The 13253-nt window shown below is 38.1% G+C and overlaps 1 protein-coding gene across 1 annotated transcript in view; it reads left to right on the top strand.

The window, feature by feature from the left end:
• LOC149028286 (serine/threonine-protein phosphatase PP1-like) overlaps nt 1-12950 on the top strand; it is a 34369-nt gene extending 21419 nt beyond the window's left edge. The window contains exon 4 of the mRNA XM_089135766.1: nt 12460-12950. Within this exon, the coding sequence (XP_088991892.1) occupies nt 12460-12483 (24 nt within the window). The 3' untranslated portion in view covers nt 12484-12950. The remainder of the gene's footprint in view (nt 1-12459) is intronic.
• The last annotated feature ends 303 nt before the right edge of the window (nt 12951-13253 follow it).

Here is a 13253-nt window from a genome sequence, read left to right as displayed (position 1 = left end):
ACGGTGCACTTGTTAATTGACACCAGTATGTGTGGCTGTAAGCCTTCAGCCACTCCTCTTGAAGCCAATGTTCGTCTCACTAGTATGACTGGTGAATACGTTCATAAAAATTACCATCAACTACCATCAATGGTTGGTTGGGAAGTTGATCTAGTTATCCCATACTTCTCCAAACGTTGCCTTTGCCATCAACATGGCTTGTCAAAAGATGCATGATCCCTATGCTTCACAGTAGGAGGCTGTGATTTGTATATTATGATATTTAAAATCATCTATAGAAAATAAATTGTTTTCTTGCTACATGACCACTTACAGGTGGAAGCTTTTACCATTATGACTGGTTAGTTATCCTGATGACAGATGGTCCACATCTTGTTATTGTACCTTGTTAGAGGTAACATACTTACTAGGCAAAGTAACAAACAGATGGTTGTTGCCAGATCTAATTGTTGAAACTGGGTCACTTGGCATTTATGAGTTAATGTGTCTCTTGGGACTGTTTTAAGTTTTGGGCAAATTACATAGACCCCCTGGATCTACAATCAATTACATCTAATACCCCTAAAAAAATCAATTACAAATACCCCCTTACTGTAAAGTAGTAAAGCTAAATGATGATATTAACAGCAAGGGGATATTTGTAATTGATTTCTTTTTAGAGGTAGTACATGTAATTGATTGCAAATCTGTCTGTATGTAATTTTCCCTGAAGTTTTTGCTACTCATGCTTCCTACCTGTGAGGCTTTTACTGTGACAATAGATCTGCTAGTAGTATTGCTTACAATCCAGTCCGGCATGTGAAGGTTGATCCCATTTCATCAAAGAGAAGCTGGAACAGGGGCGGATTAGTCTTTGTTTGGTAAGCCTGGAGATCAATTAGCTGATGTTCTTACAATGGGGTTTAATAATAGATGGGGCTTTTGTCTTATTTTTTATCTGGACTGCCTGAGATGTAGTGAAAGTCAGAGTTGCTTCAAACATTGTTAAATTTTGCACTTGTACCTCCTGGGTTCCCAAATATAGCCAACTAAGGATAGACTGTCGACTCACGGTGGTAACCGTTAGTTTTCAAAATTTTCAGATAGGGAATATTCCCCATCCTCTCCCTCTCTACTAGTGTTGTTTCATGCACAACCAAAGGGGCTTCAAAGCTTCAACCTGTTCCTACTAGTGATTGTTTGTGGTAGTGACTGGTGCCAGAAAATGTGACGTTGGAATAGTGGGTTGGGTGGTTGTGTTATCAGAATTGGTAGCTTGCTTTCCCAGAATTTTCACTCCTATGATGGATCATGAGAATGTCGAAGACCCATCTTATTTGTTTGAAGCAATTCTTTTGAAGTGATGCATCATATTTCGAACCCAGTGTTAACTTACAACGTTGACATCCTCAAGATTTCTCTGAAAGCCGGATAAGCTGAAATATCAAAGCAAGGAACATGGTTCTGTAACTCAACAGAAAAAGATTCCATGTCCTTCAATCTCGGGTGAAGAGAAAAATCCCTGATACTAGCTTAAACTTTGGGTTTTGAGGGTCAATTGAGGGGACCTAGCTCATTACAAGTTGCAATTAGAAGAAGAACCCATAGCTGGGTTTCCATCCAGGTAACAAAATAGTAAGGGTTTTGTAGAAACTAAGCTTGTTTGGCTGTTGATGTGAAGCCTGAGACTTAAGGGGCTAGTGGTTCTTAGTTCTGTAGTTGTCAAACCGTTGCCTAGGTGTCAACAAAGTGAGTATAGGCATCCAGGCGGTTCTCAAGGGTGTGAGGTGACCTTCACCTTATATGATATACATAAGGCTGTTGCCGGTCGCCTATGTGTTACCTTAGACGCCTTGAGGGTCAAGGCGATTGCCTTATCCATTTTTTTTAAGGGAAAAAAACTAAAGATGCTAAATCAAAAGCTATCAATTTAGATGCATATCTAACAATGTTAATTGGATAATGTATCAAAACTAAACCGTATAGTAGATACATGGGATCACTTACCCCCCCCCCCCCCAAAAAAAAAAAAAAAAAAAAAGAAAACCATTTTATCTTTTCCCTCGCTTTGCATGTGATATAGAAAACACTTAACATCTCTAACCTAAAAAACCCTCAACACTCACCTTCTTCCCGTAGCCTGACTCCCGCTCTTCTTTGGCAGAAAGTGTAGCTCCCTTGATCCTTTGGTTACCTGCGAAGTCCAATTCCAGCAGTTTTTTGATTCTGAACTGAATAGTTGATGATAGTATAATACATTAATACTTATAGTAAATTATGAATTACTGCTTTTATAAAAAAAATTTAAGTAGTACTTACATATTGTAATTTATTTAGGACCTAGTTAATTACTGTATGTGGTTTTTTGGTATGTTTGATGACTTGAGGTAGCATAATGTTAGCGTGTGTGTGTATTTTTTTTAAAATAATTTTCGTTATTATAAGATGTGAGATATTTATGATGAACAAGAGTGTATGGGCTTGAGGGAGAGCCTTGACGCATAGCCGTCACACAAGATCAAATTTCTTTTTCAGTTTTTAGAGTAGTTAATTCCAAAACACCACAACTAAGGAAGCTATTTTAGCTTGCCTCACTTCCATGCATGTGATAGCTTGTCCCAACCAAAACTCGCCGCTTCTATCAATCGGTGCACACAAATAGCTTGCTTAGATAGACACAAACATATGCTTGCTTAGATAGACACAAACATATGCTTGCCCCTATGTACTAGGCTTTGCAGGTCCAACACTCCCATATAGGGCTAGGTTTCAACACCATTCACTAGTAAGGCCCCACATGCAGTATTCTTGATGGCGGCTATCCCGAGATAGCTACCCATAGTTATCAGCCTCCCTTACACAATGACCCTCACAGAAATTCAATTCAATTAAAGGCAGACCCCATAAAAGTAAGCTGGAGCTAGCTCAGTGAAGACTTCTCAAATACCCACCAGCCAAACCACAGAACAAAAAATTTGCACTCAACCAACCTGTCGCAATCCATGTCAACCATCAACCAAGGCCTGCATCAGCTCTCATTACTATCCCACAACCTAGGCCAGCACCAATTCAATCCATGTCCCTCTTCAACCTACCCCAACTCCTATTCCCATTACCACGCCTCCACAAAACTCTCAGAACCCCACACCAGCCACCATCACTATCTCTAAACCTTCACCTATCGTTATCTCAACCCCACCTATAAGTAAGGGAAGGTAAGGCTTTCAAGGTGCCTTGGACGTATGAAACCAAGATGATAGTAGTGAAAGTGAACAAGAAAGAAGGTGAAGAATGTGCTGAGATAGGAAATATGTGTAGGTCGGGACATTGCTCCAAACTTGACCATTTGAGAACCACGGAAGGACAAAAGAAAGGAGAAAGCAATGGAGAAAGACCCAATAATAAAGGCCTTTCACAAGGCTCTCAAGAAGCTAGAGTAGAATGTGGCGGAACAACTGAAGAAAATCCTCGTGCAGATTTTAATTGTTGATTTATTGATAATCTTGGAACATCACTGAGAGTAGATGATTGAGATTATGCAAAAGGCCTTTGTTTTAGACTATTTAACTCCCTTGGTCATTCAAATCACAATACATAGGGTGATTCCCTTCATCGATAGGGAGATCCCCGCTGATGGGACAACCCACACACACCCGCTTTCTATTTTGGTGTCTTGTCAAGCCCAGATAGTACCTGTAGTGTTGATTCATAATGGAGGTTGTTTGAATGTTTGCACATGGAGCAGTGTAAAGGGCTTGGTTGTACGTCAATATGTAAGTACTACTAAAATTTTTTTTTATAATGGAGGTTGTTTGAATGTTTGCATATGTCCATGCTCCAACCCCAAGCCCTTTACATTGCTCAATGTGTTCCGCCACATTCTACTCTTCATTTGCTAGTAGGAAATGGAGAACCAAGCTCGCTTTCACTACTTATGGATAGATGTGGGTGGGATAATAGGCTGACCCTCATGTTGAATAAAAAACACTCTTTGACGGTCCTTGATCGGGCGGGGTAGGCAGAAGTTGATCCGGTGGATCAACTAGCTGTTTTAACTATTGCTTGTGATGATAATTTTGATTAGAGAGATGTTGACTCTTACTTATTCAATATATTTTTTGGATTCTCCTCCCCGTAACGTTCCTAGCTATTACATTCCGACTCATGCATTTGCCGGTAAAGCACGTTAAAAGTGATGCGCGCCTCCATAGAAAGAAGCACGCCTGTCTAAAGTAGCATCCTTAGGCATGTCCTTATTGTGGGAGGGGAAGAGATGAAAGGTTCATAGTATCAAAGACCCCCTCGCTCTTTACCTACCTGGACGACGAAAACTTCCCAGATATTCCTAGTAGGAAATGGAAGACTTTCGAGATCGTGATAGGGATGAAGGGATCAGTGATAGGGGTGGAACCGGATGAGAGAGAGTTGTAACTAGCAAGGATGCTTCGGGCTTTAATCCGACTATGATGCACTTGGTTTAGCCGATTAAGTAGCACTTGCACTACCTGTAGCTTGAGAGGCATAACCCGCACGGGAATGGGAAGTGGCTAGAGCAGGGGTAGTTGGAATAGGAGTGGATTTGGTTGACCCGATAATAGATGGTTAGATGAGGTGGATAACTAGGGCACAATATTTGGTATGCCCATCGGCACCATAAGCATCTCTAGTAGAGTCCTAAGTACTTAATGGTTAGTAACGCCCTGGGAAGCATCTTTGGTTGTGCGCCCTTTAGCGGCTTGACATACCGATGAGTAGCATACCCTCTATGCGAGGAGTATGATTCATAATTTCAAAGACCTTTCCATTGTTTACAACTTTATAATAAAAAGAAAAAGAGATGAAGCGAGGCATCATGGGGGTTGTCAACATATAGCCAGTGCTCTAATATGGGCTTAGAAATAGGAACTGTACTTACACTTCAAATGTCATTTCAAATGCCTTGACTGCCTCGGTGGACACCTATTCGCCTTAGTGCCTCAACTAGCCTAAATCGCCTTGCTGCCGTGACAACCAAGCTTAGTTCACACAAGAATACATACAAATAGTTTAAGCTTTGCGAAGGATTTTAGTAATGAGATTACACCCCTTTTGTGTTCTCTCCCACCTAATTGGAAACCCAATAATCGATTTAGGTTTTGAATGTAAGATGTCTTTGTCACTTGCATATCCCCCTTTCCCCCCATACTTCTTCTTTTTTCCCCCTTCCATAACTAAGTTTTGGCAAATTTATAATTGTTGAAATTCTTTTTTGGTTAATCTTTGCTTACCTCCTTGTAAATTCAATATTAGTAATTTTTTGTCAAGGTTCTCATAAATTTTATGTATGGATATAATACAACAACAACAAGAATAAGCCTTTTCCCACTAAATTGGGTTGCTCATATGACTCTTTGCCTTTCAATTAGTTCTATTTGAGGCCATACTAGATATAAGGCCTAAGGTATGCATATCCTTTGTCACCACTTCCTTAAGGTTATCCTATGCCCTAGTTCTTCTAATTCCTTCTGAATTAAATCACTTCTTTGCACAAGGGCATTTGAAGGCCTCTACTGAGGTTGTGCCACCTTAATCAACTTTCTAGTAGCTTATCATTTATTGGAACTATTTCTGGACCAGCTCTAATATGATCCTTTTTTACCTTATCCTTCCTAGTTTTGCCTCCTAGCCATCTTAGCATCCTCATTTCTGCTACACTGAATTTATCTGTATGATGCTTCATAACAACCCAATAGTTCTCACCATACAACTTAGCTAGTCAAACGTAAATGTTGTAAAAATTTTCCTTTGAGCTTAAAGGAATATGTCAATCACATAAGACCCTTGACACACCTCTCCACCTCATCCACCTTATTTTAATTCTTTGGGAAACAATATCCTTTATATCGCCTTTTTGATTTATGATTCAGCCTAGGTACCTAAATTGCTTTGTGGAATGATCTTCTCATCAAGTCTCTCCATCTCATCTTTTGTCCAATCGTGACCATAGTTGCATTTTAGATATTATGTCTTCTTTATACTTAGTTTAAAGCATTTTGATTCCAAAGTTGATTTCCATGATCTAAATTGGTATAAATACCTACCTATGTCTCATCTACCAAAATAATATCATTAGAAAAAAACATACACCAAGGTACCTCATCTTGAATGTCTTTGGTTAAATCGTCCATCTTAAAGTGTAAATAAATATGGGCTTAGAGTGGATTTTTGATGTAACATAACTGTAATTGGAAATTCTCCACCTTGTCCCCCCACATTTCTTAAAACTTTAACCGAACAATGTATATATCTTAAATTATAACCACATATTTACTAGCAACATTTCTTTTCTCTAGTATGTACTAAATTAATGTTCTAGGGACTCTATCATAAGCTTTTTCTATGTCAATAAAGACCATGTGAAGATACTTCTTGCACTCCCTATATCTTTTCATGGATCTTCCCAGCATAAAACCAATTGGTTCTTTGCAGTAGTGGTTTCTTGTCTCAAATGGGTTTTTGTTATTCTCTTTATAATTTTATAGTATGACTCATTAGTTTCATGCCTTTATAGCCTTTATGGCCACTATGGCTTTGAATATCCCCTTATTTTTCTAAATGGGCACCACCATTCTTCTCTTCCATTCATCAAGCATTTTTTAGTGTGCTCATAATCTCGTTGAATAACTTGGTCACCCAAACTAGCCCATAGGTTCCTAAGCTCTTCCATACATTTATTGGGATTTCATTAGGACCTTGTCTCTTGCCTACGTTCATCCTCCTTGGAGCTTCATTTACTTCAAACTCTATGATTTTCCATATATATGTTCAAAAATTAGTGCCATGATGAAGGTGTAATTGTCCGAGTCATATATACCTGAATTATTTGTAGGCCAGAGAAATTAACTTCTGACCTCTTTTTAATGTCCAAATCACGTAATAGTACTTCTTCGTCTTCATCTTTAATACATCTAACATGGTCTAGATCTTTAGTATTCATGTCCCTTTTTTAGCTCTCTTATAAGTAGTTTTTTCCCCTTCGTTTGTGCTTGGCTTGTTACATAAATCGTCATATTTCTTCTCCTTTGCTTTTCCCATAATTTCTTAGCTTCATTCCTAGCCAACTTATACATTTGTATATCCTCTACATCCTTACTCCTGTGCCATATTGTAAAGCTGACTTTCTTACTCTTAATGGCTGCTTGAAGCTCACCATCCCACCACGAAGTCTCTCTATAAGAATGGTGTGTTCGTTTTGATTTTACTTATAATGTCCTTAGTGACTTTCTTAATACATGTAGCCATCTCATTCCATATTGTATTAGTGTCCCCCTCAAATTCCCACTTTATTTTTTTGATTACTTTCATTAGTGAAAGATTTGAAGCAATCTCCTTTAGGTCCCCACACTTAATCCTAGGATAGTTAACCTCACACTTTTTATGAGCTCATGGAGTGAGGAACACATATAAGACCACCAATATATGCTTTGTGGTTAAGCTTTCCCCTGGTATCACCTTGCAATCATTGCACAACAATCTTTCAAACATTTTAGTTAGGAAGAAATCTATTAGCTTCTATGGTGTACACTTTTGAAGGTAATTAAATGCTCCTCTCTCTTTTTTGAAGTACGTTTTTATGGTAGATAAATGAAAAGCCACAACAAAATCTAAAACTAAGATTCATTCCTCATTCTTCTCTCCAAAACCATTTCCTCCATATATATATATATATATATACCTATATTTCCATTTAAATCACCCCCTACGATAATCTTTTCTCCTTGATGAATTCTGTACTAATTCATCCATTTCCCAAAGTTGTAACTTTGAACTTTCATCTAGCTTTACTTGGGGTGCATATGCACTAATTATATATTTACTATGTCTTTCTTCAACACAAGCCTAGTAGCTATAATCCTATTGCCTAATTTTTAATATTTACCACATCAGTATCACTATTTAAATCCTTATCTACTATATGCCTACTCCACTTTTGTTGCTTTTATCCCCAATATACCAAATTTTCTAGTCCAAACATTGGTTTTTTACTCTTTTCATTTAATCTCTTGGATGCAAGCTATATTAATCCTTCTTTTCCCCATAACCTTATTAATTTTGAACTTTTACTGTTAAAGATTGTATGTTCCAAGATGCCAATTTGATCCCATGTTTATGGATTATCTTCTTTACTCGCACTCACCTATGGCATGGGAATCCTCACCTACTTTTCATTGCTTCTGGGCGTGAATGTCGGCTACGGGGAACACCCTTTGCTAACCCTTGCCCACTTATCACTATATTCGCATTATAGTGTAGCACGCCTCTTGTTTTGTCAGGCAACACCATAGCATAGCTTTTATCATGTTAGGTTGACCTAAATGCCCCAAAAAATATGTCCTTCCATTCAATCTCTCTTTCTCATCCACTTTGTTTGAGATGGATCTTCCCTTTCATGACTCTCTCAGGAATGATGTTGAAATGCTAAAGCATCTCGCCAGGAGGAGCACCTGGAATATAAAGATGAGGAGAATTACTCTCTCCGGCTGCCCAAGTCATAGTTGGTCTACTCTCCCAAAAGATTATGGTGAAATAGCATACTCCACACATCGTCGGAGTTCCTTAGAAGGACATGGGAAGAGGGACTTTTGGAAAGACTTCCATTGATGAAAAGAAAGCTGATATCTTGGCGGATCTTCACACCAATTCTCAAAATAGTTGGAAAGAGCAATCGATTTCTTCATCTCCTCCTCTTATTAAGTTCATAACTATTATATACTATAGAAAATAAAAAATCATTTGTAACCCCTTGTGCTAAAATGACAAACTGAACGAATAAGATGGAGCTGTTTTCGTTTTCCCCTAGAATTTCAAATCAAAGGTCAGAATGCCAAAGATACAAAATTTGGTGTAGCCTCAATTGAATGAGGGCTAGTTCTTTGAAGATCTTTCGGAGAACCAACCCAAGTGGGACCTTAAAAAAGAGAAAGGAGGAACCTCAGAGGGGGGGGGGGGCAGTTTTTCGTATGCAGTCTGACAGCATCAATTTTTTGCTGAGAGGCTGTTTCAATGTCTTGACCTTAGGCTCCCCTAAATGGGACCAGGAAAAAGTTTCTTGAAATTCTTGCTGCCTATGTGATCAATTATGGGGGATGACCTCAACTGGGTTTGAATCTGTGACCTGTGAAGCTATGGTTGTGACAAATAGGTTATAATAGGTTTATATGGGATGGTTTAGGTAGAGTTCACAGGAAAAGGGTATCAATAATTACTAGGCCCACGGGAAATGTGTAATAATTTCTTTGAGATTGGGAATTGGGATCCATAGGAGTTAGAATGGGATGAAACTTGGAGGGTAGTTAATGGTATAGAGATATGATCCTGCAAAGTTTTGTGTGTGTTGTGTGTGTTTTTTTTTTTTTTGTTGTTGGGGGGGGGGGGAATTAGGATGATTAACTTGGATGATATGAGGGTTCTTGGTTTCAAGGTTTCTTGGAAATAAGAAATTCTGAGAAAATGTGTCTTGGAATTAGATGGTTAGAATGAGACCAGACTAGGATCTAGGATCTAAGGTCGCTAGGGTTGGTGGAATGACGTACGTAAGTGTGGGACAAATCCAAAGTTAGGTTGGCATAGATTTGCTGCTGAATTTTTGGATTTCTTGGGAAGCTCAAAAGCTCAAGAAAATTTGAAAAAAGGTAATAGGAGAAGGAGATGAGATAGGCTCTGCTGAATTTTTGGATTTCCTTAGAAGCTCAAAAGCTCAAGAAAATTTGAAAAAAAGGTGATAGGAGAAGGAGATGAGATAGGCTCTGCTGAATTTTTGGATTTCTTTGGAAGCTCAAAAGCTCAAGAAAATTTGAAAAAAAGGTGATAGGAGAAGGAGATGAGATAGGCTCTGCTGCCATGTATTTGGATGGAAAGCCTTGTGGAGATTTGAAATCAATGGTTTGGCTGGATTTTTGCCGAGAACCTTGGTGGAATATTCAACTCTTTGACCTCTGACCAAAGCTGACACAAACCAGTGTTTTTTCAATCTTGGACCTACAAAATTGAACGAAACATTGCTGCAACAAAAATGCTCACAAAGGGGTCTTGAACTAAGAATGCTTTTTTGATAATGGGAATTGTCTTTTTCCCCTATCAATCAAGTCGAGTGGCTTATTTATACGTGATACTTAGGAGGTCTGATATGATTTGAACTCCCAAGTTAACCCTAACTCAAATTTGAAACCAACTGACCTAGTCTAGGAAATAGAAATACTGACTCAATTAGGTCTTTATGACTCACACTTTTACATTGACTGGGATCCCAAATCATGGGCCCTTTAATGACTTATTTCTAATTTAAAGAACTACTGGAATAAAACATTGGCTAAATTCTGCCCTTACAACTTAAGTTGAGCAGAATTTACATAATTAGATCAATTTTATCAATTGACTCTCCTAAATTCTTCTGTGGCTTAGATATTAAAACTTTTATGCCCATAGAATAGGCTCATGACCTGACAAACCTTTGAAACAAAGGCCCAAACCCATTCTATCAATCCTAAATTAATTTCAAAGTGAATTTGCCTATTCAGTGCTGGATCTGTCTGAATTCCTTTGTAAAGTTAGAGAGTGAAAAAGTGCTCTTGGTTTTTCACTGAACTGCGAGTCAGAGATCAAAATGCTAAAAGAACAGAAATCCTTTATCATACCCTTGTCTTTCCCTTGTTTCTTTTGTACTTCTTCCCAGATTCTTGTCGCAAGGCACAGAGATTGGGGGGGGGGGGGAATTCAGAAGCTTATCTCATTAAAATCTTGCAACACAGATTTGTCTGTTTTCCCATTGTTGGTTTGTGGTATAGCCATGTAGATTGCGTGTCTTTAGTTTGTTTTTGGGTTTTGGTTGTGCAAGGGACTGATTGAGTGAAAGTTTTTAGAAATTTGAAGTAGTTTGGAGTCACCACTCGTATCTGATAAACCAGAAAAACCATAATTTTCTCTCAAAGTATTGTATACTTCCATGGGTTCTCAGGCATCTGTATGGTCTACATGTGACTACTAAACTATGATTTTTCCCCCCTTTTCACAAGACATCAAACAATTTGAGGCAGCAATCTGCAAATGCCTACAGGAATGACTCAAAGACCCATCAGAGCATCGGCTTCATGAGACATCTCCTCCAAGCTGGAAGAGAATAAAGGGGGTGAATATTTGAAATGCGAAGGGGATAGAGAAGGCTGTGTGATGACAAATCCTGGGAATTCAGAAGTAGCCGGGTGGTTTTAGATCCAGGAACAATGTTTTCCACCCTTCCCTGCCAAAGTCAAGAAGGTAAAAGGAGAGACAAGTGAGCGTGTACAAATTAGTTGGGGTTTAGATCGGATGCATGGTCGTAAGTGATGATTCTTCAGTGAAGGGCATAGAACCTTTCTTGAAGGGCATTTGTTCACCTAGCAAGGTGTTTTGGTCATTTTGTGACTAAAATACCCTTACTGTTCACAGCTGATGGGAACAGTTTACTAAGTTGGTTTAGTTAGTACTTATTTTGGAAAGCAGGGTAGTTACACTTAAATCTGTAGTTATATTAGATACTCAACAGGAACAGTTAAGAGTGTGGGTTACTTACTAATTATTTTGGAAAAGCAGGCAGGGTAGATACGTGCGTAAATTTAAAAAACTGATGGTTGATTTTACTAGACACTCAGCATTGAATATATCTTTAAATTTTACAGTCCTAAATTAAAAATACTCAATATATCCCAAAGGATTGGGGGGGGGGGGAATTGCTGATCATGCCAGTTTTAAAACACACTTGCAAAAATATCCATATATTTGTTTTATTTATTTATTCTTATGTTAATAAACTAATTATTTGTTTATGCATCACCCTGTCTAGCTATAAATCTAGCGATTAAGTCTGTCTCTGAAACTCAAATAGGATTAAAAGTCACATTTGGTGAACACCAGCTAGCTCATTTCTATCGAGACATACTGGTCCCAGTGACAAGTTCAAAGAGCCTGCCTAGTTATACCATTTATTCCCTGCTTTGAATTGATTTTCATTGGTTGTACACCATTCTTGTAAATGATCTATGGTTCACTATTTTAGTAATTGAATATGGAAGGCACAGGTGTTATACAGTTAGGAACTTACTAAGTCCCTTACCCCATAGATGAATTTGAAAGTTTCATAAATTCCCCTAAGCTTCATCCCATCCCTTGTCAAGTTTTTCTGGGGTTTTACTGATTATTAGCTTTTTCTATAGCTACACTTACTGTGTTTGTGTTATGGCTGTTACTATCAGCTAATGTCCTCGTGAATTTTTGTTTGAAATTGTTTTGTTTGGCTAAAATGCACGTCATCCAGACTGTCTCGTAAATTTGATTACTTTACTTCATTAGTCATATATTCTCAGATGGAATGCTGCATTCTTTTCCCAAAAGTTTAGTTCAAATCTTCATTTAGCAATGGCTAAAATTTTGTCTGAGGCAACGTGTGCATGTTTTTTCACTCTGCAGTCTTTTCTTGGTGCTAAAGCGTGATTCTGTGATGGAGACGACTCCCTGCATGTGTTTGTCTTGCTATCTTGGAGGAATTTGATCTCATGAATTTAGTTAAAAAAATGTAAAGAAATGAAGAAGCTTTCATTTAAAAAGAATTACAAAGATTCTTTTCTCTACACTTATAAAGGTGGCTTACTCCGTGTACGCTAGCTACTGCTATGAACGAGCAACTTGTGAACTAGAATGTGTTATTATCTCCCCACACCTTTGTGCAGCGTTCGGTATACTCTTCAGCACTGAAGTAGTTGCCAGATGTGGATTATGAATGGTAACTGCTCTTGCTACTTGCTCTTGCTGAGTATTATATTGAGTTTTCTAGCCCCTTTTCGGTAACCTATTTTCTAAGCTTGAACCTCCTGAATGCCCGTTCTTGGAATGAAAATTTTGGCCGTCGACCATCATTTGTTTTTAGGTGCACGCTACACTAAAATTCCTATAAAGCCAACATTACGTTTAGACCCTGTAAACAGATTGGATACGGCTTGGATACACTAGAATTCGAATCCGAATAGCAAAACCGCTATCCGAATCCAGCAGAAATTTAGAGAAGGCATCCGAATTCGAATCCGAAATTTTATCAGATATTCGATAATAATCTGATGTGATAAACTATCTGTTTATTGATTGGTGATTGTCATTTTTTTAAATTTTTTATTTAAAATTTAAAATTTTTGACTACCGATTACCGGATATCATCCATTTTAGAGGGAACAACAAATTGTTAAATACTTTACTCCATTTGGATAAAT

This window comes from Hakea prostrata, chromosome 1 (genome assembly GCF_041222555.1).
Source record: "Hakea prostrata isolate BN-2017 chromosome 1, UWA_Hpros_2, whole genome shotgun sequence".
Taxonomy (NCBI): domain Eukaryota; kingdom Viridiplantae; phylum Streptophyta; class Magnoliopsida; order Proteales; family Proteaceae; genus Hakea; species Hakea prostrata.
Note: the sequence above shows the minus strand (reverse complement) of the source record. Positions and strands in the feature narration are given on the sequence as shown.